Here is a 23618-nt window from a genome sequence, read left to right on the forward strand (position 1 = left end):
AAGCATTCAACAAATTCACTGTCTTGGGATCCACAACCATCAGCGGCAATGATTTCCATAGATTCACCACCTTCACACTGAACAAATTCCTCCATGTGACTGTTCTAAAGGGACATCCTTGTATTCTGAGGTTGTGCCCTCTAGCCCTAGGCTATTGCACATTGCCTCAACTTCCACTCTATCCTGGCCTTTCAATATTCAGTTGTTTTTAATGAGATCTCACCTCCTCCTTCTAAACTCCAGTGAGTACAAGGCCAAAGACATCAAATGCTCCTCATGCAATAAGACCATACAACATAGGAGAAGAATTCGGCCACTTGGCCCATCAAGTCTGGTCTGCCACTCCATCATGGCTGATTTATTATCCCTCTCAACCCCATTCGCCTGCCTTCTTCCTGTAGCCTTTGATGACCTGAATAACCAAGAACCTATCAACCTCTGCTTTAAATACACTCAATGGCTTGGCCTCTACAGTCATCTGCAGCAATGAATTCCACAGATTCGCCACCCTCTGTCTAAATAAATTCCTTCTCATCTCCATCCTAAATGAACATTCCTCCATTCTGAGGCTATGCCCTCTAGTTCTAGACTCTATAGGAAACATCCACTCTGTCTAGTCCTTTGAATATTCCTCCCTCATTCTCCTAAACTACAGCAAGTGTAGGTACAGAGCCATCAAACACTCCTCATACGTTAATGCTTTCATTCCAGCGATCACTTTCGTGAACTTCCTCTGGACCCTCTCCAATGCCAGCATATCTTAGGAAAGGGGCCCAGAACTGCTCTGAGTGCAGTCTGATCAATGCCTTATAAAACCTCAGGATCTCCTTTGTCTATCCTGCATGTATTTCTTCAAAGAATTCCAACAAACTTGTCAGGCAAGATTTTCCCTTGAAGGAACCATGCAGCCTATTTTATCATATATCTCCAAGTACCTGAAATCTCATCCTTAATAATCAACTCAAATATCTTTCCAACCACTGAGAACAGACTAACTGGCCTATAGTTTCCATTCCACTGCCTCTTCTCTTCTTGAAGAGTGGAGTGACATTTGCAGTTTTCCAGTTCTCTGGAACCATTCCAGAATATCATGATTCTTGAAAGATCATTACTAATGTCTCCACAATCTCTTCAGCCAGCTCTTTCAGAACCCTGGGGTGTACCCCATCTGGCCCGGGTGACTTACCTATCTTCAGACCTTTCAGTTTCTCTAGAATCTTCTCTCTAGTCTTGGTAATTTCAAGACCCTTGATACCTGGAACTTGCATCAGTGTCTTCCACAGTGAAGACTGATGCAAGGTACTTATTCAGTTTCAATGAGATCTCCCCTCCAGTGAGTACAGGCACAGAGCCATCAAACTCTCCTCATACATTAACCCTTTTATTCTCAGGATCATTCTGACGAACCTCTCCAATGTTGATGCGTAGTTTTTAAACTTGACCATGATGCCATATTTCCTTCCACACACACACAAAATGCTGGAGGAACTCAGTAGGCCAAGAGTAAACAGTCACCATTTTGGGCCGAGAACTTTCATCAGATGGGTGTGTTTAGTTGGATCTTGCTAAATCAAGTAAGTGATTTAAGACAAAGCTCAGTCTTGATTTTTCACTTTTTCACCTGTCAGCCACAAATGGCAGGATTTCCCAGTGGCCACCCATTTCCATGGTCTCATCTACTGCCACGATGAGGCCAAACTCAAACTGGACAAGCAACACCTCGTATTCTGCCTCCAATCTGGTGGCATGATTTCTCTGACTTCCATAATTCCTCCCCCACCCCTCCCCATTCTGGTCCCTCTCTCACTCCTTCTCTTCTCCTCACCTGTCCATCACCTCGATCTGATTCCCCTCCTCCTTCCCTTTCTCCCATACTCCACAGTCCTCCCCGATCACACTTCATCTTCGCAGACCTTACCTTTTCCACTTATACCCTCCCAGCCTCTTACTTCATAAACCATCCCCCCACCCACCTACTTTCCCCCTCACCTGGCTTCACCTATCACCTGGTAACTTGTACTCCTACCCCCCCCCCCCACCTTCTCATTCTGGCTTCCGCCTCCTTTCCATTCCAGTCCTGATGAAGGGTCTCAGCCCAAAATGCCAACTGTTTATTCATTTCCATAGACGCTGCCTAACCTGCTGATTTCCTCCAGCATTTTGTGTCATAATCTATCTGTGCCATGGAACAGGGTGGAGAGGATAATGCGGCTCAGTTTCTGAAGCAAAGAGATGGTTTTGCTTTTTATTTCTGATATATTTAATGAGTAGTTCCACAGTAGTAGGGGGGGAGGTTAATTTCAAGAGCCACAAGGTAAGACTACACTTGGAAAATTGTGTTCAGTCTGGTCACTTCATTATAGGAAGGATGTGGAAGCTTTAGAGAGGGTGCAGAGGAGATTTATCAGGATGCTGTCTGGGTTAGAGAGCATGTCTTAAAGGGGTAGGTAGAGTGAGCTTGGGCTGTTCTCTCTGGAATGAAGGAGGATGAGAGGTGACTTGATAGAGGCATACAAAATGATACAAGGTATAGATAGAGTGTACAGCCCAGGGCAGAAATGCCTAATATGAGGGAACAAAAATTTAAGGTAATTAGAGGAGGAGGTAAGAGGTAGGGTTTTTTTACACGGAAAGTTGTAGGTGCATGGAGCACCTACTAGGGGTGATGGTTAGGCCCTCCTGGGTGAGAAAATCTCTGAGGATCTATCCTGGGTCCAATCGTGCAGAGCATTCTAACTGGTTGCATCTCTGTCTGGTATAGAGGCGTTGCACAGGATCAGAAAAAGCTGCAGAAATGTGTAAACTCAGTCAGTTCCATCATAGCCTCCCCTGGCTCCAGGACATCCAGGAAATGCCTCAAAAAGGCGATGTCCATTATTAAGGATCCTCACCATCCAGGACATGCCCTCTTCTCATCGCTACCATCAGGGAAGAGATACAGAAGCCTGAAGGCACACGCTCAGCCATTCAGGAACAGCTTCTTCCCCTCTGCCATACGATTTCTAAATGGACATTGAACCCATGAACACTACCTCCCTAGATTGCTTTTATTTTTGCAGTATGTATTTAATTTAACACCCACACACACACATATATATCTTACTGTAATTTACAGATTATATTATTGTGTATCATGACACACATCAGTGATATTAAACCTGATTCTGATTATGTTAGGGGCAGATGCATTAGGGGCATTTACATGACTCTTAGATAGGCAAATGGATGAAAGATGAATGGAGCTCTATGTGGGAGAGAAAGGTTAGATTGATCTTGGAATAGGTTAAAAACGTGGCGCAATGCTGTACTGTGTTGTACTGTTCTATATTTTATCTTTTATTCAAATACAGGATTGCCAGCAAATGTAGAAATCTTGCTCACACAATACAGGGACCAATGACTGAATGCCATATTCCCACATCTGTGGTGTGAGGATGGGGTGTGAGTAGAGGGAGGTGGAGGGGCTGCGATGGCCAATTAGTGCAATAATTACTGAGCTAGTCTCCCTGTGCGCTATTTGGCATGGGGTGGGTGGGGAGGGGAACATGGTGACTCGTGGTTGTTATGGATACTTGTGATGAATATCAGCTTGACTCAGTTGATTCAAGATTCAGGATTGTTTAATGTCATTTCCTGTACAGAGTGTAAAGGAGAACAAAATCATTGTCATTCGGAGAGATTTGTGGATAGAAATTTAGCGTATTATACAGGCCAGTACTTTCACCCAGAACGCTGTCGTGTTGGGGTGCTTCTCTAGAGAATAAGTTTAAAGCTGACAGTCAAAGTTCAAAATAAATTTATTTATGTGTTGAAATCCAGCATGGAACAAGCCATTCCAGCCCTTCAAGCTGTGCCACCCATCAATTATCCCTAACCTAAACAAGGGGCAGTTTGCAATGACCAATTAACCTTTGATCTGTGGGAGGAAACTGGAACACTCGGAGGAAACCCAGACAGTCAAGGGAAAATGTACCAGCTCCTTACAGACAGCAGCCAGAATTAGTCACTTGTCACTTGTACTGTAAAGCGTTGTGCTAACCACTACACTACCATGATGCCCCACATTGTAGCTATTTGAAAATAAATTTATTATCAAAGTCCATATATGTCACCATATATAATGTTGAGATTAGTTTCCCTGCGGTCATGCACAGTAAAAACAAGAAACACAATGAAATCAATGAAAGCAACACACACAAGATGCTGCAGGAGCTCAGCAGGCCAGGCGGCATCTATGGAAAAAAGGACAGTCGACGTTTCAGTCCGAGACTCTTCAGCGGGACTGGAGGGAAAAGGGTGAGTCAGAGTTAGAAGGGAGGAGAGAAAGAAACACAAGATGATAGGTGAAACTGGGAGAGGGAAGGAGTAAAGTGAAGAACTGGGAAGTTGATTGGTGAAAGAGATATAGGGCTGGAGAAGGTGGAATAGACAATTGGTGCAGGAGTAGGCCATTCGGCCCTTCAAGCCAGCACAGCCATTCACTGTGATCATTGCTGATCATCCACAATCAGTACCCTATTCCTGCCCTCCTCCCATATCCCTTGACTCAACTATCTTTAAGAGCTCGATCTAACTCTCTCTTGAAAGCATCCAGTGACTTGGCCTCCACTGTCTTCTGAGGCAGAGCATTCCACAGATCTACAACTCTCTGGGTGAAAAAGTTTTTCCTCAGCTTCGTTCTAAATGGCCTACCCCTTATTCTTAAACTGTGGCCTCAGGTTCTGGACTCCCCCAACATCAGGAACATCAGGAATCTAATATGAGAAACCAGAAGGCCATGGAAGAAAGAAAAAGGGGGAGGAGCACCAGAGGAAGGGGATGGGCAGGCAAAAAGATATGGTCAGAGAGGGAATAAAAGGATGGGGAACAGAGAAAGGGGAGCGTTACTGGAAGTTTGAGAAATCGATGTTCATGTTGGATACTACCCAGACAGAAAATAAGGAGTTGCTCCTTCATCCTGAGTGTGGCCTCTTCACGACAGTAGAGGAGGCCATGGATGGACATATCCGAATGGGAATGGGAAGTGGAATTAAAATAGGTGGCCACTGGGAGATCCCGCTTTTCCTTGCAGACGGAGCGTAGCTGTTCAGCGAAACAGTATCCTAAACTACATCAGGTCTCACCATATACAAGAGGCCACACTGGGAGCACCAGATATAGTAGATGATGCCAACAGGTGACATGTTGCCTTACCTGGAAGGACTGCTTGCGGCTGTAATTTTTGTTGAAGCTTGAAGCAGTTATTGAGTCAAAGAGTTCAAAGGTTTCAAAGGTACATTTAATGTCAGAGAAATGTATACAATATACATCCTGAAAATCTTCTTCTTTGCAAACATCCATGAAAACAGAGGAGTGCCCTAAAGAATGAACGACAGTTAATTGTTAGAACCCCAAAGCCCCCCTTCAGCTCCCCACCACACATAAACAGCAGCAAAGCAACAATCCCTCCCACCAGCAGAAAAAAGCATCAACTTGCCCACCACCAAGCACTCGAGCGTGCAGCAAAGCAACAACAAAGACACGGACTTGCAGTACCCCAAAGACTACTCGTTCACCCGGTATTCGACATACCACAGGCTCTCTCTCCCCCCCAATAAGGGAGAAAGAGATGTCTCCATTTCACAGTGAGAAAGGAGTTACACAGAACAGGAACAGATCATAAACACAAGAGATGCTGGAAATCCAGAGTAACACACACACAAAATGTAGGAGGGTAGTTCATGGTCCAAAATGTCAACTGTTTATTCCTCTCAACAGAGGCTGTCTGACCAGCTGAGTTTCTCCAGCATTTGTGTGTATTACTTCAGAAACAGGCCCTTTGGCCCAACTGGTCCATGCCAACAAAGGTGCAGTCACACACACACTCACTCACACACTCTCACATACACACACACTCTCTCTCTCTCTCACACACACACACACACACACACACACACACTCTCACACACTCTCTCATAAGCTAATCCTATTTGCCCATGTTAAACCTCTGCTATTTCCCTCTGCACCTTTCTTATCCATATACCTGCCCAAATGTTTTCTAACGTAGCAGTTCCCAACCTGGGCTCCACAGACCCCTCGGTTAATGGTAGGGGTCCATAACTTAAGAAATGATGAGGTCCCCTGTTTAAATGTAATCCCTTAGCTTCCCATGCTCTAAGCAATAAAGTCCCAACTCTTCCTGTAAATCAGCTTCTTGAATCCTGGAAACATTCTTGTAAATCTTCTTTACACTTTTCGTAATGTATTGACGTTTTTTCTATAACACGGCACCCAAAGCTGAACCCGCTATTCCAAATAACTAAAAAAGTTATGCTACTTCATCATAACATCCCAACTTTTATACTCAGGGCCATGACTGATGAAGGCCAACATGCCAAATGCCTTCTTCACCAGCTGGTCTACCTGTGACACCACTTCCAGTGAACTGTGTAGTTGTTCTCCAGGTCCCTCTGTTCTATGACTCTCCTCAGGGCCCAGAGTTCCCTCCCCACACACGCACATACACACAAACACACACACACACACACACACACACACACACACACACACTCACACACGCGCACACACGCACATACACACACACACATACACACACACTCACACTCTCACACACACACCCTCTCACACTCACACACACACACACCCTCTCACACTCACACACACACACTCACACACGTGCACACACACACATGCACACACTCACACGCACACTGTCTCACACACACACTCATACACACACTCACATGCACACTCACACACACACATGCATGCACACACTCATACACACACTCACACTCACACACACACTCACACTCACACGCTCACACACACTCACACACACACTCACACTCACACGCTCACACACACTCACTCACACACTCACACACACACTCACACACATACTCATACACACACTCACTCAAACACTCTCACACAATTACAAGGCAGCTGAAGGAAGGGTTGAGGCTTCTGCTTCTTGCGCGTGGGAGGGGGGCAGGGGCTTTGGGGTCATGAAGATTCGGTCATTTATTCTTTGTGTTTTGTTCTGTTTTGTGGATGTCTGCGAAGAGTAAGGATTTCAGATTATATACTGTATACATTCTCTGATATTAAATTGGACCATTGAACCATAGAACATGGTAGTGTAGGGGTTAGCGTAACACTATTACAGCACCACATGTTCAAATAGAGTTTGTATGTTCTCCCTGTGACTGCACGAGTTGCCTCTGGATGCTCCAGTTTTCTCCCACTTTCTAAAGACTTAGGGGAGTTAGGGTTACAGTCCTGATGAAACGTCTTTTCCATAGACGCTGCCTGACCTGCTGAGCTCCTCCAGCATTTTGTGTGTGTTGCTTTGGATTTCTAGCATCTGCAGATTTTCTCTTGCTTGTGACAGGAGTTAGGGTTGGTAAATTGTGGACACCAGAAAGCGTAGCAACACTTGCAGGCTGCCCCTGCTGCATCTTCGGATTGTGTTGGCCATTGAGGCAAACGTCACATTTTATTGTGTGTTTCAACACACAGATAAAACTAACCTTCAATCTTTATGGCTAATATTCTCTAATCCTGACAGCACCCTGGCAAACCTCCTTTTCACCCAATCACTGCTCCAGAACCTTGAGCTCAGTCCTTTGAGTCCGATTAGTAAAGAGCATTCCTTCCGTTTCCCTAGAATGACAAATTCTCCTTTCACGTCTGTGTTTTTTTTAATGCTGGTGGCGTTGAGGCTTGTTGGCTTCCTGGTACGGCAGTGAGATTTTGGAGGAAGGCTCCTCCTTGGTTTCTGGGCACACTGATATTAACTTGCACAGAAAACCGTTGTCGCTAGCTGTCGTGAGGACAGACACCTGTGGAGCAGAGGCTGTTGTCATGCTGAAACCACTCTCGTCTTTATTATGTGACTCATTAGGTACTGACTTGATTAACCTTTCATGTACTGTCTGCTCACTGCTGCGTTGACGGCTTGCCGAGAACTGAAAACAAACTGAATTAAAGAAACAAAAGCCCACTGCTTTACGCCTGGATCTGACTTGGTGACGGCGCTGCATTTTTTTTACAGATTTTCTTTCCTCTTCTCCAGACGGCGATGGCTCCTTGCTGGGGTACAGTTCCACCGATGCCAAATGCTCTCAGCTGCCTTGCCAGCAAACCATTCCTCACACATGCACAAAAAGAAATTTATATAGCACCTTTCGCAACCTCCTAATTTGGGGGAGAACTAGATACACTTAGTGGCTGCTTTATGAGGGACCTCCTGTACCCAACAAAGTAACCATTGAGTGTATGTCTGTGGTCTTCTGCTGCTGTGGCCCACCCACTTCAAGGTTCGACGTGTTACACATTCAGAGATGCTCTCCAGCACACCACTGTTGTAACACGTGGTTAGTTGAGTTACTGTCACCTTCCTGTCAGCGTGAACCAGTCTGGCCATTCTCCTCTGACCTCTCTCATTAACAAGGCATTTCCATCCTCATAACTGCCACTCACTGGATTTCTTTTTGTTTTTTTGCACCATTCTCTGTAAACTCTAGAAACTGTTGTACGTGAAAATCCAAGATCAGCAGTTTCTGAGATACTCAAACCATCCCATCTGGCACCAACAGTCATTCCATGGTCAATATCACTTAGATCCCATTTCTTCCCCATTCTCATGTTTGGTCTGAACAACAGCCGAACCTCTTGACCATGTCTGTAAGCGTTTATGCATTGAGTTGCTGCCACATGATTGGCTGACTAGATGTTTACATCAATGAGCAGGTGTACAGGTGTACCTAATAAAGTGGCCACTGAGTGCATATTTCAGTATATCATATCTCACCTGGAACACACATGAAATATAATCTTACTGAGAATTATCAGGTTCTGCAGGAGATTGTCAGAGTAAATAGTCAGCCCAAAGAACTAAGAGTCCCTGAACAGCCTGAAATTCAAATGCATTTCTTTTTAACTAGATCAAAGTGTACACTACGCTCAACGTGTGCTTTCAGTAGCACCTTAGAGAGTTGTACAGATTTATACTCCATCCATTTGGCAATTAACGCTGATATCCCATTTGCATTTATAATTATGCACTGTACCTTCCTGATAATTTGCTTCAAATACAAGGACACAGATCTTCTGACCCCCTCCATGCTGTAGGCTGGCTGGCTCCACCTAATGAACGTTGCATTTTTCTGTCCTTCCCAGCAGACTAGATATCCAAAGCTTTTGCAGCATTGTGCACAACCTAAAATGCTGGAGGAACTCCTAAGATGCAGGAGGAGCTCCTAAGATGCAGGAGGAGCTCCTAAGATGCAGGAGGAACTCCTAAGATGCTGGAGGAACTCCTAAAATGCTGGAGGAACTCCTAAGATGCAGGAGGAACTCCTAAAATGCTGGAGGAACTCCTAAGATGCTGGAGGAACTCCTAAGATGCAGGAGGAACTCCTAAGATGCTGGAGGAACTCCTAAGATGCTGGAGGAACTCCTAAGATGCAGGAGGAACTCCTAAGATGCTGGAGGAACTCCTAAGATGCTGGAGGAACTCCTAAGATGCTGGAGGAACTCCTAAAATGCTGGAGGAACTCCTAAGATGCTGGAGGAACTCCTAAGATGCAGGAGGAACTCCTAAGATGCTGGAGGAACTCCTAAGATGCTGGAGGAACTCCTAAGATGCAGGAGGAACTCCTAAGATGCTGGAGGAACTCCTAAGATGCAGGCCTCCAGGGAAGAAATGTGATCTAAGTGTCAAGTGTTCTACTTGGATTTCCAGCATCTGCAAATTTCCTTTTGATTGTACACAGCCTGACAAGCTTCTGCCTATTATCAACACTTCAGGAGTTAGAAAGTTCACCAGTATCTCTACTTCGAGATTTGGTATGCTACCTAAGTAAATTGTCTACAGATGTACTGTGTAGAGCATTCAAACCGGCTGTGTTGCTGTCTGGGGTGGGGATGAGGGCACTGTACAGGATCAATATAAGCTGCAGAAAGTTATAAACTCACTCAGCTCTATCATGGGCACTAGCCTCCCTAGCCATCAGGGCACCTTCAAAAAGTGATGCCTCAAAATTGTGAGGGTCCTCTTCTCAGTGCTAACTGCCTCAATTTTTCCATCCCTTTTTGCACTACTTATTTAATTTAACTCTTTATATATACCGACATTCATTGTGATCACGGCTGATCATCCACAATCAGTACTCCATTCCTGTCTTCTCCCCATATCCCTTGACTCTGCTATCTTTAAGAGCTCTATCTAACTCTTGAAAGCATCCAGAGAATTAGCCTCCACTGCCTTCTGAGGCAGAGCATTCCATAAATCCACAACTCTGAGTGAAAAAGTTTTTCCTCAACTCCGTTCTAAATGGCCTACCCCTTATTCTTAAACTGTGGCCTCTGGTTCTGGACTCCCCCAACATTGGGAACATTTTTCCTGCCTCTAGCATGTCCAATCCCTTAATAATCTTATAAGTTTCAATCAGATCCCCTCTCATCCTTCTAAATTCCAGTGCATACAAGCCCAGTCGCTCCAATCTTTCAACATATGACAGTCCCGCCATCCCGGAATTAATCTCGAGACTCAGTCCACACTTCCCACTACTTCAGTAAAGCACCAGATTTATCAAAGACCCCACCCACCTTTCTTCTCTCCTCTCCCATTGGGCAGAAGATACAAAAGCCTGAAAGTACGACAGTACTGGACTGCCCAATGTATTGATGTAATGAAATGGCGTGAACAACATATAAAACAAAGCTTTTCTCTCTACCTCAGTACATGTCACAATAATAGATGGATTTAGCAATTTAAACTTGGCCCCTAAGGCTACATTGCTGTTTGATATGATCACAGCTCAGCTATCCCAGAGCTCAAGCCGGCACTCGTCATCATTATAAACTCTGCTGAATGACGTGGACAGTCATGGTCTAATCACCATAATTGTTCCTAGCAAAACCTACAGAAGTGGTTTGCCATTGCCTTCTTCTGGGCAGTGTGTTTACAAGACGGGTGACTCCAGCCATTATCAATACATTTCAGAGACTGTCAGCGTGGAATCAGTGGTCACATGACCAAGACTTGTGATCTGCACCGGCTGCTCATACGACCATCCACCACCTGCTCCCACATGACCCTGATTGGGGTCCAAGGAGGTGCTACACCTTGCTCAAGGGGGACCTGCAGGCTAGCGGAGGGAAGGAGTGCCTTACACCTCTTTCGGTAGGGATGTATCTCCACCCCACCACCCACTACACTACTGCTCAATATGATCGCAGCTGATCTACCCCAGATCCCAACTTGTCAGGACTGATCAGAGGACAAGAACGTATACTCAGGCAAGAAGGGCAGAAACATTTAGACTGCACTAAGGCTGTTACCCTTGAATCTTCACCCCCTTTCATTGTATTTTGCAGATTGAAACTTCGAAACTGGAGCTGGAGATCCAGTCAGCAACACTGAGCAAGACTGTCTTTTACAATAAGGGTTTATGAGGATCTGTGATGACGCGATCTCTCAGGAAATGATCAATGAGCAACAAGAAAATCTGTTAATTATGACTGCTGATCACAGATAATTATTCAGTTCTTACCACTGTTTCCTTGCATAACATAACTAATTATCTGAAAATCATCTTTACAAAATCAAACTGTACTGCCAATGTCTTATCACTGATTCTTTAACCAGGATCTGTTTTACAAGTGAAATAGTTCTCCTGCCAGGTTGGGATATATGTGTCTGCTAGCATCTCGAAGACCACAGAAGTCCAAGAATTCATCCCTTAATTTACTGTCGGTGATTAGAGTCATAGAGTTCTACAGCACAGGAAGCACCCCTTTGGCCCATCTAGTCTGTGCTGAAGTATTGTTCTGTCCAATCCCGTCAACCCATACCTGGACCATAGCCCTCCATACCACTCCCATCCATGTACCTATCCAAACTTACAATTGAACCCACATCCACCACCGCTATCAGCACCTCGTTCCACACTTGCACCACCTCCATCAGCACCTCATTCCACACTTGCACCACCCCTATCAGCACCTCGTTCCACACTTGCACCACCTCCATCAGCACCTCATTCCACACTTGCACCACCTCCATCAGCACCTCGTTCCACACTTGCACCACCTCCATCAGCACCTCGTTCCACACTTGCACCACCCCTATCAGCACCTCGTTCCACACTTGCACCACCTCCATCAGCACCTCATTCCACACTTGCACCACCTCCATCAGCACCTCGTTCCACACTTGCACCACCTCCATCAGCACCTCATTCCACACTTGCACCACCCCTATCAGCACCTCGTTCCACACTTGCACCACCTCCATCAGCACCTCGTTCCACACTTGCACCACCCCTATCAGCACCTCATTCCACACTTGCACCACCGCTATCAGCACCTCGTTCCACACTTGCACCACCTCCATCAGCACCTCGTTCCACACTTGCACCACCCCTATCAGCACCTCGTTCCACACTTGCACCACCCCTATCAGCACCTCGTTCCACACTTGCACCACCCCCATCAGCACCTCGTTCCACACTTGCACCACCTCTATCAACACCTTGTTCCACACTTGCACCACCGCTATCAGCACCTCGTTCCACACTTGCACCACCTCCATCAGCACCTCGTTCCACACTTGCACCACCGCTATCAGCACCTCGTTCCACACTTGCACCACCTCCATCAGCACCTCGTTCCACACTTGCACCACCCCTATCAGCACCTCGTTCCACACTTGCACCACCTCCATCAGCACCTCGTTCCACACTTGCACCACCCCTATCAGCACCTCATTCCACACTTGCACCGCCTCCATCAGCACCTCGTTCCACACTTGCACCACCTCCATCAGCACCTCGTTCCACACTTGCACCACCCCTATCAGCACCTCGTTCCACACTTGCACCACCCCTATCAGCACCTCGTTCCACACTTGCACCGCCTCCATCAGCACCTCGTTCCACACTTGCACCACCTCCATCAGCACCTCGTTCCACACTTGCACCACCCCTATCAGCACCTCGTTCCACACTTGCACCACCGCTATCAGCACCTCGTTCCACACTTGCACCACCTCCATCAGCACCTCGTTCCACACTTGCACCACCTCCATCAGCACCTCGTTCCACACTTGCACCACCCCTATCAGCACCTCGTTCCACACTTGCACCACCCCTATCAGCACCTCGTTCCACACTTGCACCACCCCTATCAGCACCTCGTTCCACACTTGCACCACCTCCATCAGCACCTCATTCCACACTTGCACCGCCTCCATCAGCACCTCGTTCCACACTTGCACCACCTCCATCAGCACCTCGTTCCACACTTGCACCACCCCTATCAGCATTTCATTCCACACTTGCACCACCTCCATCAGCACCTCGTTCCACACTTGCACCACCCCTATCAGCACCTCATTCCACACTTGCACCACCTCCATCAGCACCTCGTTCCACACTTGCACCACCTCCATCAGAAGAAGATCCCCCTCAGCTTCCTCTTAAATATTTCACCATTCACCCCTAGCCTATCATCTCCAGTTCTAGTCTCTCCCAACCTCAGTATAAAAAGCCTGCTTGCATTTACCATACTTATACCTGTAATACTTTGTTACACCTTAATCAAATCCCCTGTCATTCACCTCCACTCAATGGAACAAAGTTCTAACCTATTCAACCTCCCCCTGTAACTCAGATCCCCAAATCTTGGTAACATCCTTGTCAATTTTTTCTGACTTTTTCGATCTTATGTTCAACTTTCCTGTAGGTAGGTGACCAAAACTGCACACAATACTCCAAATTAGGCCTCACCAACATCTTATACAACTTTAACATAACATCCCAACTCCTGTACACAGTACATTGATTTCTGAAGGCCAATGTGCCAAAAGCTCTCTTTACAATCCTATCTGCTCGTGACGCTGTTTTCAAGGAATTACGGATCTGTATTCCTAGATCACTTTGCTCTACCACATTCCTCACTTCCCTACAGCTCACTGTGTAACTCCTATCCTGATTTGTCCTCCCAAAGTTGAACATCTCACGTTTGCATAAAATTCCATCTGCCATTTCTCCAGCTGGTCTAGATCCTGCTGGAAGCCTTGATAACCTTCCTCACTGTCCACTACACTCCCCAATCTTATCCACAAATTTGCTGATCCAGTTTACCATGTTATCTGATGAATCTGCTACCACATTCAGTTGTTAATCTAGTTCCCTTTTCTACTGACTTCATATTCGATCTGGCTAGCCTCCAACTTGCTGGCATGAACGTCAATTCCCCAACTTCTGGTAATTTCTTCCCCCTCCCCCTTCCCTCTTCTTCAATTCCCCACTCTGGCCTTTTCCCTTTTCTCCTCACCTGCCCATCACCTCCCCCTGGTGCCTCTCCTCCTTCCCTTTCTCCCATGGTCCATGCTCCTCTCCTATTGGATTCCTTCTCCTCCTGCCTTTTACCTTTCCACCTATTATCTCCCAGCATCCTACTTCGTCCTCTTCCCCCACCCACCTGCTCTCACCTACCACCTGACAACTTGTACTCCTTTTCCTTCCCCCGCCTGCTTGTTCTGGCTTTTGCCCCTTTCTTTCCAGCCCTGATGAAGGGTCTCACCTAAAATGTCAACTCTTTATTCCTTTCCGTAGATGCTACCTGACGTACTGAGTTCCTCCTGCATGTTGTGTGTCATTACTCCCTATCCACTCGTGATTCCAGATCACTGATCCCTGGACTAACAAAAACAAATCTCTTCTCGCCTTCAATCTTCAAGCCACTGACATGGAACGTGTCCTCCCGAGTTGCTGACCCCTTCCCCACCCCCCCATTTGGAATCCTTCCATTGAGCCTCTCTTTCCCCTCATAGGACACTCAGGGGAACAAATGTGCCTTTTCCCGTCGTACACCAATCACCTTCCGAGCACCAGACATCACAAGTGGCCTTTTTCATTGAGATGAGGATTGAGATGATCTTACTAGACATATCACACGTAGATCAAAGCAGATAGTGAAGTATGTTATTTATGTCAACACAGTCTGAGGACGTGCTGGGAGCAGCCGCTTTCTGCACCAACCTAGCATGCCCAACTCACTGACCCTAACCCATATGTCTTTGGACTGTGGGAGGAAACTGGGGCACCCGGAGGAAATCCATGCGGTCATGCGGAGAATGTACAAACTCCTTCCAGACAGTGGCTGCAATTGCACCCTGATGACAATTGCTAACCACTGCGTTACCATGCAGCATAATATCAGTTTTGCATATAATACTGTTACCTGATTGGACAGTTTGTTGAGCTTGGTACGGGACACCTGCCCTCTCATCCAAGTGAATGAGCCTAGATCTGTCAATCATTTCCCCGCTGACATGGTGGATACCATGCCCAATGTGTGTTTAATGGTTAAGCACACGTTGACTGCACAAGTGTGTCCAATCAGAACACACTCATGGTTGGACCGCACTCCGAGCATTGTGAGCAGTTTTGGGCCCCTTATCTAAGAAAAGATGTGCTGGAATTGGAGAGAGTCCAGAAAAGGTTCATAAGAATGAGTCTGGGAATTAAAGGTTTAACATTTGAGGAATGTTTGCTAGCTCTAGGCCTGTACTCACTGTAGTTTACAAGCTTGTGGTGGGGGGGGGGTGATCTCATTGAAACCTGTTGAACATTGAAAGGTCTTGATAGAGTGGATGTGGAGAGGATGTTTCTGATGGTGGGGGAGTCTAGGACCAGTGGGCACAGTTAGAGTGGACATTGAGAAGATGTTTCCAATAGTGGGGGAGTCTAGGACCAGAGGGCACAGATAGATTGGATGTGGAGAGGATGTTTCTGATGGTGGGGGAGTCTAGGACCAGTGGGCACAGTTAGAGTGGGCATTGAGAAGATGTTTCCAATAGTGGGGGAGTCTAGGACCAGAGGGCACAGATAGATTGGATGTGGAGAGGATGTTTCCAATAGTGGGGGAGTCTAGGACCAGAGGGCACAGATAGATTGGATGCGGAGAGGATGTTTCCTATAGTGGGGGAGTCTAGGACCAGAGGACACAGATAGATTGGATGCGGAGAATGTTTCCAATAGTGGGGGAGTCTAGGACCAGAGGACACAGATAGATTGGATGCGGAGAGGATGTTTCCAATAGTGGGGGAGTCTAGGACCAGAGGACACAGATAGATTGGATGCGGAGAGGATGTTTCCAATAGTGGGGGAGTCTAGGACCAGAGGACACAGATAGATTGGATGCGGAGAGGATGTTTCCTATAGTGGGGGAGTCTAGGACCAGAGGACACAGATACAGTGGATGTGGAGAGGATGTTTCCTATAGTGGGGGAGTCTAGGACCAGAGGACACAGATAGAGTGGATGTGGAGAGGATGTTTCCTGAAGTGGGGGAGTCTAGGACCAGACGGCACAGATAGATTGGATGCGGAGAGGATGTTTCCAATAGTGGGGGAGTCTAGGACCAGAGGACACAGATAGATTGGATGCGGAGAGGATGTTTCCAATAGTGGGGGAGTCTAGGACCAGAGGGCACAGATAGATTGGATGCGGAGAGGATGTTTCCAATAGTGGGGGAGTCTAGGACCAGAGGGCACAGATAGATTGGATGCGGAGAGGATGTTTCCTATAGTGGGGGAGTCTAGGACCAGAGGGCACAGATAGAGTGGATGTGGAGAGGATGTTTCCAATAGTGGGGGAGTCTAGGACCAGAGGGCACAGATAGATTGGATGCGGAGAGGATGTTTCCTATAGTGGGGGAGTCTAGGACCAGAGGACACAGATAGAGTGGATGCGGAGAGGATGTTTCCAATAGTGGGGGAGTTTAGGACCAGAGGTCACAGATAGATTGGATGCGGAGAGGATGTTTCCAATAGTGGGGAAGTCTAGGACCAGAGGACACAGATAGATTGGATGCGGAGAATGTTTCCAATAGTGGGGGAGTCTAGGACCAGAGGACACAGATAGATTGGATGCGGAGAGGATGTTTCCAATAGTGGGGGAGTCTAGGACCAGAGGACACAGATAGATTGGATGCGGAGAGGATGTTTCCAATAGTGGGGGAGTCTAGGACCAGAGGACACAGATAGATTGGATGCGGAGAGGATGTTTCCTATAGTGGGGGAGTCTAGGACCAGAGGACACAGATACAGTGGATGTGGAGAGGATGTTTCCAATAGTGGGGGAGTCTAGGACCAGAGGACACAGATAGATTGGATGCGGAGAGGATGTTTCCAATAGTGGGGGAGTCTAGGACCAGAGGACACAGATAGAGTGGATGCGGAGAGGATGTTTCCAATAGTGGGGGAGTCTAGGAACAGAGGACACAGATAGAGTGGATGCGGAGAGGATGTTTCCAATTGTGGGGGAGTCTAGGACCAGAGGACACAGATAGATTGGATGCGGAGAGGATGTTTCCAATTGTGGGGGAGTCTAGGACCAGACAGCACAGCCTCAGAATGGATGCATCCTTTTAGAACAGAGATGATGAGGAATTTCTCTGGGCAGAGGGTGATGAAGCTGTGGAATTCAGTGCCACGGGAGGCAAAGTGACTGAGTATATTTAAGCGGAAGTTGATAGGTTCTTAATTAGATCATAGAGAAGGCAGGAGAATGGAGCTGGGAGGGAAAATAATTCAGGAATGGTGCAGCAGACTCAATGGGATGAATGGCCTAGATATGCTCCTGTGTCTTATGGTCTTATCACCCTGAACCGTCCACCAGCAATCTCTCTTCCCTCTCAGAGGCGGGAGCAGCTTTAGGTTCACATCGCAGCACAAGCTGTTGGATCTGGAACAGAAGGGGCGAGAGAGGCAGCCGGGAGATGCAGATGATCACACAAATTGATTATAACACTCATCTCCTTGATTCTCAGTTCCTGTCACCTCTCCTGACTCTTTCTGCATTATGGTGTATGACCAACACCTCCCTCTGCACCATTGAGCAGCAACGGCAGGAAATGGTGAACATCCTGATCTCTCCTTTTCCTCACACTGTCACTCAGCAAACCTTTTGTGGTATTAATTATCCCTCACACTATTCCTCAGTGACCCCTGTCCCCTAGCTCCCTGTGTCACAGACGGTGTCGCCTCTGACGTTAATCCAGCTCCCTTACTGTATCTGTCAGTAATCCCTCTCCCTCAGTGCCCACTGACTGTATCCCCACTGACGTTAATCCAGCTCCCTCACACTATCCCTCAGTGACCCCTCTCCCTCAGCACCCTGTCACTGACTGTATCCCCACTGACGTTAATCCAGCTCCCTCACAGTATCTGTCAGTAACCCCTCTCCCCCAGCACCCTGTGTCATTGACTATACCCCCACTGACGTTAATCCAGATCCCTCACACTGTCCCTCAGTGACCCCTCTCCCCCAGCACCCTGTGTCATTGACTATACTCCCACTGACATTAATCCAGCCCCTCACACTCTCCCTCAGTGACCCCTCTCCTCCAGCACCCTGTACCACTGACTCTATCCCCACTGACATTAATCCAGCCCCTCACACTCTCCCTCAGTGACCCCTCTCCTCCAGCACCCTGTATCCCTACTGACATTAATCCAGCCCCTCACACTGTCCTTCAGTGACCCCTCTCCCCCAGCCCCCTATGTCACTGACTGTATCCCTGCTAATGTTAATTCAGCTCACTCCACAATTCCTCTCTCAAAGAATCAGAAATGGCTCCCATCTGTTACAATTAACTATCCTATTAGCTAATGAAAAGTTTATAAAGTTGGTTACAGCCATGGAAGGTGTGTTCACAACAGGCCGTGTCAGACTGTTAATCCATCTGCAGTTCCTTCACTCTGTTCTCAAAGGAGAGATTAAAAAATAACCTGCTTCTAAAAATAAAAGTGAAGATTGTTGGGTTTCCAACACGGGGCTCTGATTTTGGAAGAATATTACCCTCTCCTCAACTCAGCCATACTGCCATCTTTTGTAAAGCCTTACCTGTAGGCTGTTTGTTTTAAATTCATCAGACCAAAAGACATGGGGCAGAGTTAGACCATTTGGCCCATCAAATCTGCTCCGCCTTTCCAAATTGGCTGATTTATTACCCCTCTCAACCCCATTCTCCTGCCTTCTCTCCATAACTGTTGACACCCCAACTGATTGAGCACCTATCAACCTCTGCTTTAAATATAATCAATGACTTGGCCTGCACAGCCATGGGTGGCAATGAATTCCATAGATTCACCACACTCTGCCTGATGGAATTCTTCCTCATTTTTGTTCAAAAGGGACATCTCTCTATTCTGAGGCTGTGCCCTCTGGTCCTAAACTCATCCGTCCCTCTATATTGAAACGTTCTCTCGCGTTCTCTTTATCCAGACTTTTTACATTCGATTCATTTTTCAATGTTCAATTTTTGGACTAAGTTTCTATTATATTGAGTGATGCATTAACTCAGAAGAAATTAAACGAATCTCTGACAATGTGAATTAAATGCTTAAACTAATATTTACAATGAAAATGTCTTAAAATTAATAAATATGCTTGTATTCACTAGTTCTAATCTTAGCACAGTAAATTGTAAAATCACACAAACACACACACATACACACTCATACACAGACACATACACACACACACACACTCACACATACACACACACACACATACATACACACACAGACACACACACTCAGACACACACACTCACACACACATACACACACACACTCACACACGCACACACACATACACACACACTCACACACAGACACACACACACACACACACACACACACACACACACACACATACACACACACACACACACACACACACACACACACACACACACACACACACACACACACACTCACACATGTACCTCCATGTTTGATTTCCCACTGGGACTGGTGAATTGTCTGTGCAGGTGCACTGAATGGCTGAAGGTGTAGGCAGGAGCCGGGAGATGGCTGCTCGATCAGTAGTCAGGAGAATCACTCACTGTCACAGTGGGAGAGCAACGTGTCCACCTTGATGCAATGTAAAAATCACTGATTTGTCACGAACGGACACACCGTACCTGAAAACCAATGAGAAAAGAATCACTGAAGCAAAACAGCTATCTGCCTGCCACCTTTACGTGTTTGTGACTTTGTGATATTGTGTGTTTATGTGTGTAGGTATGTTTGTCATAGAGCATTACACCACAAATCAGGCCTTTTGACCCATCTAGTCCATGCTGAACTGTTATTCTGCCATCGACCTGCACCTGGACCATATACCTCCCATCCATGTACGAATTCAATTTTTTCTCAAATGTTGAAATTGACCGCACATCCACCCCTTCCACTGGCAGCTCATTCCACACTCTCACCACTTATGAGTGAAAATGTTCCCCTTAAACATGTCACCTTTCCTCCTTAAACTGTCATCTATAGTTGTAGTTCCACCCAACCTCAGTGGAAAAATCCTGTTTGCATTTACCCTATTTATACCCTTAATTATGCCTTTATCAAATCTCCCCTCATTCTCCTGCTCTGCTATGGGTCAAACACAGAACTGTCACTGTCCCCACACACTCCTTATCTATCATCAGCATCATATCATGTGGGTGATCATGGTCTCATGATTATGATTGTTCTTGGCAAATTTTTCTGCAGAAGTGGTTTGCCGTTGCCTTCTTCTGGGCAGTGTCTTTACAAGATGGGTGACCCAGCCATTATCTATACTCTTCAGAGACTGACTGCCTGGCGTCAGGGGTTGCATAACCAGGACTTGTGATACGTGCCAACTGTTCATGCGACCATCCACCATTGCTTCACGTGACCCTGATTGGGGTCCAAGCAGGTGCTACACCTTGCCCAAGGGTGACCTGCAGGCTAGCGAAGGGAAGGAGTGCCTTACACCTCCTTTGGTAGAGACGTATCTCCACCCCACCACCTTATCTATACCCCTCATAATTTTTGTATCCCTCCACCGAATCACAGAGTATAAATCATCTAACATTCCACAAGGTGGGAGGTGGGGGTCACTAAAGAGACAGCCAGCCTCACCTTTTCTCCTGGTACTGGGTTGCTCAGTCCGACAAGTTATTGCTCTTCAGGTCCACGTCCAATTGCAGTGTCGATGTGATCGGAGTTTCTACTCACGCCACCTTTAACAAAAACTTAATTTAAAGCAGCATCACAGACGCAATGTCAGATAAGCAGAAAGGCATCAATTATACACAATATTTCACAGAAGAATGCAATTAGAACAAAAATCAGCATTTTACTACAAAGTGGTCACAATGCTGCTGCACTGAGGTAGTGGTTAGGGATGTGCCAGTTGTTTCAAGAACCGAATGATTGAAGGGAAGTAGCCATTCCTGAACCTTGTGATGTGGAACTTTAGGCTTCTGTACCTCCTGTCCAGTGGAAGCTGGGAGAAGACAGTGTGACCAAATGATGGAGATCTTTGATTATCATTGTTGCCTTCTTGAGGCAGCCCCTCCTGTAGATACTAATAATGGTGGGGAGGGATGTACTGAGCTGAGTCCACTACTCTCTGCAGCCCCCTGCCTTTCTGTGCATTGGAATCGCCCTACCAGACCATGATGCAACCAGTCAAGATACTTTCAACAGGACACCTGTAGAAGTTTCTCAGTGAGTTCAGTGACAAGCACTTTCTCTGTATATGTAACACTCTATTCTGCGTTCTGTTATAGTTTTACCAGGTACTACCTCAGTGCACTGTTGTAATTAATTCATCTGAATAAACTTTTCGCTTAACCTCAACATCATTGATGTAGACAGATGCATGTAGTCAATGACCAGCTCTTTTGTTGACATCGAGGGAAATGTTGTCATGTCTCTATCTCTGACCCACCATTGTTGGAGATACAGCCTGCTACATTGGTGTCTTCTTCAAACTCATAGATGGAATTAGAGCTCAATCTGACCTCACTGTTAGGAGCGTACAGCAAGTAGAGCGGGAGTCTTGAATTTAAATGGAATTCCACAAACAAATGAAGCTTCCCCATCTGTCTTGCCCTTCAACAGTCATTCACAAAATTCACAAAAAAAAAATAAACATCATAACAGCCACAATCACCTCACCTCTTTCCCCTCCCACACCCTGTCCATCTTCTCATCAGCCTCATATTCCTCTCCACTGTTGCCCTTCCCACCTGACCCTTTTCGTCCATGGTCCACTGTCCTCACCTATCGGATTCCATCTTCTTCAGCCCTCTGTCACTTCCACCAATCACCTCCCAGCTTGTTACATCATTCCCACTCTCTTCAAACTCAAAATCAAGGTAACTTTATTGCCAAAGTATGTATATGTCACCAAGTGCTACCATGAAATTCATTTTTCTGTAGACATTTCCAGGAAAAGAGTAAAATTCAATAGAATTTATGAAAAACTATACATAAATCAAGACTGGCAACAAACAATGTGGCATCACAGTAGCACAACAGTTAGTGTGACGTTATTACAGCTCAGGGCATCAGAGTTCAGAGTTCAATTCTATACATCCTCTGGAAGAAGTTGAAGGTTTATGTGGACTCAAGTTGGGCAGCATCCGTGGAAACATTGACTGTTCATTTCCATGGATGCTGCCCGACCTGCTGAGTTTCTCCAGCTTGTTGTACGTGTTGCTTTGACCACAGCATCTGCAGTGTATTTTGTGTGTATGTATGTTTGTATGTATGTATGTATGTATGTGAGCACATGAAATTCCTCCATGTGTCCCTGTCTCCTCCCACAGTCCAAAGACATACTGATTAGTAGGTTAATTGGTTATTGTAAGGTGTCCTGTGATGAAGCTAGGGTTGAGTACTAACGTAAAGATTTTTACTCCTCATGTATGTGAAATAAAGACAATTCAATACAGGTGCAGCTTGTTGGCCCTGTTCTGTGTTGTATCTCTAAAAAAATAAAAATAGATTAAAAGAATACAAAATTGTGCAAATAAGAAATAAATAATGCTGAGAAAATGATTAGTTGATTCATGAGCTGTGGACTCGGAGTGCTTGAAAGTGAGTTTGTAGGTCTCCTCCCTCCCCCACCCGGCTAACTTCCTCTTTCGTTATCGTCCGGGTGAAAGGTCACGACCCAAAGGGCTGACTGTCCATTCCCCTCTACAGATGCAGCCCGACCTTTCGTGTTCCTCCAGTTTCTGTGTCTTTTGTCCCAGATTTCTATCATCTGTGGCCTCTTTGTGAAAGGCACATCAACTTAGCTTTAAGTGAGTTTGGGCATCATGTTGAAAGTCTTGCATCATCTATCCATTGGCACAAAGACCCAGCATGTTACCCGAGCAGCCAGCATTTGATGCTTGAGTTTGGTTGGAGATTTTTCACTGTAAATGGATGTCACAGCATTTTTTTGTATTTTCACAGTTTGTCTTTCTTTTACACATCAGTTGTTTGTCAGTCTTTGTGTGTAGTTTTTTCATTGATTCTATTTGTATTTCTTTGTTCTATTGTGAATGCTGTGCGGTGGGGTGGAGATACGTCTCTACCAAAGGAGGTGTAAGGCACTCCTTCCCTGCTAGCCTGCAGGTCACCCTTGGGCAAAGTGTAGCACCCCCAAACCCGCCACCCCCCACGATCAGAGTCACGTGAAGCCATGGGAGCAGATGGTGGACGGTCGTATGAGCAGCCAGTGCAGATCACAAGTCCTGGTTCTGCGACCACTGACGTCA

General features: G+C 46.2%; 2 protein-coding genes and 1 long non-coding RNA gene across 24 annotated transcripts in view; 1 reads left to right on the forward strand and 2 right to left on the reverse strand.

The window, feature by feature from the left end:
- The window catches only part of LOC132391975 (uncharacterized), a 34172-nt gene extending 14225 nt beyond the window's left edge, over positions 1–19947 (reverse strand). Inside the window, exons 1-2 of the long non-coding RNA XR_009511400.1 lie at positions 19812–19947; positions 5194–5357 (exon numbers count right to left, since the gene is read on the reverse strand). This is a non-coding gene — a long non-coding RNA (uncharacterized LOC132391975). The remainder of the gene's footprint in view (positions 1–5193; positions 5358–19811) is intronic.
- Positions 1–23618, forward strand: part of sfxn5b (sideroflexin 5b) — a 282969-nt gene that overhangs the window by 255852 nt on the left and 3499 nt on the right. For 2 of the 4 annotated variants that reach the window (XR_009511396.1, XM_059965825.1), the window contains one exon: positions 11389–12049. The exons of the other annotated variants lie outside the window; for them this stretch is intronic. Coding sequence is in view for 1 of the 2 variants with exons in the window: in XM_059965825.1 (XP_059821808.1) it covers positions 11389–11466 (78 nt within the window). In the remaining variant the exon portion in view is untranslated. Of the gene's footprint in view, positions 1–11388; positions 12050–23618 lie in introns of those variants that run through there. 4 annotated transcript variants of the gene reach the window in all.
- On the reverse strand, positions 11855–19437 carry LOC132391968 (uncharacterized). Of its 19 annotated transcripts, none has more exons than XM_059965813.1 (5): positions 13436–19437; positions 13205–13402; positions 12479–13105; positions 12380–12412; positions 11855–12346 (listed from the first exon to the last, which is right to left on the reverse strand). In XM_059965813.1, the coding sequence occupies exons 1-5, from the start codon at positions 13460–13462 to the stop codon at positions 11855–11857; spliced, it is 1377 nt and encodes a 458-aa protein (XP_059821796.1). In that variant the 5' UTR covers positions 13463–19437. The 19 variants fall into 19 exon arrangements, with proteins under 19 accessions (XP_059821796.1, XP_059821800.1, XP_059821790.1 ...); XM_059965817.1 differs by having other exon boundaries at positions 12479–13006; positions 13073–13225; positions 13358–19436; XM_059965807.1 differs by having other exon boundaries at positions 12479–12907; positions 12941–13105; positions 13205–19436.

This window comes from Hypanus sabinus, chromosome 3 (genome assembly GCF_030144855.1).
Source record: "Hypanus sabinus isolate sHypSab1 chromosome 3, sHypSab1.hap1, whole genome shotgun sequence".
Classification (NCBI taxonomy): domain Eukaryota; kingdom Metazoa; phylum Chordata; class Chondrichthyes; order Myliobatiformes; family Dasyatidae; genus Hypanus; species Hypanus sabinus.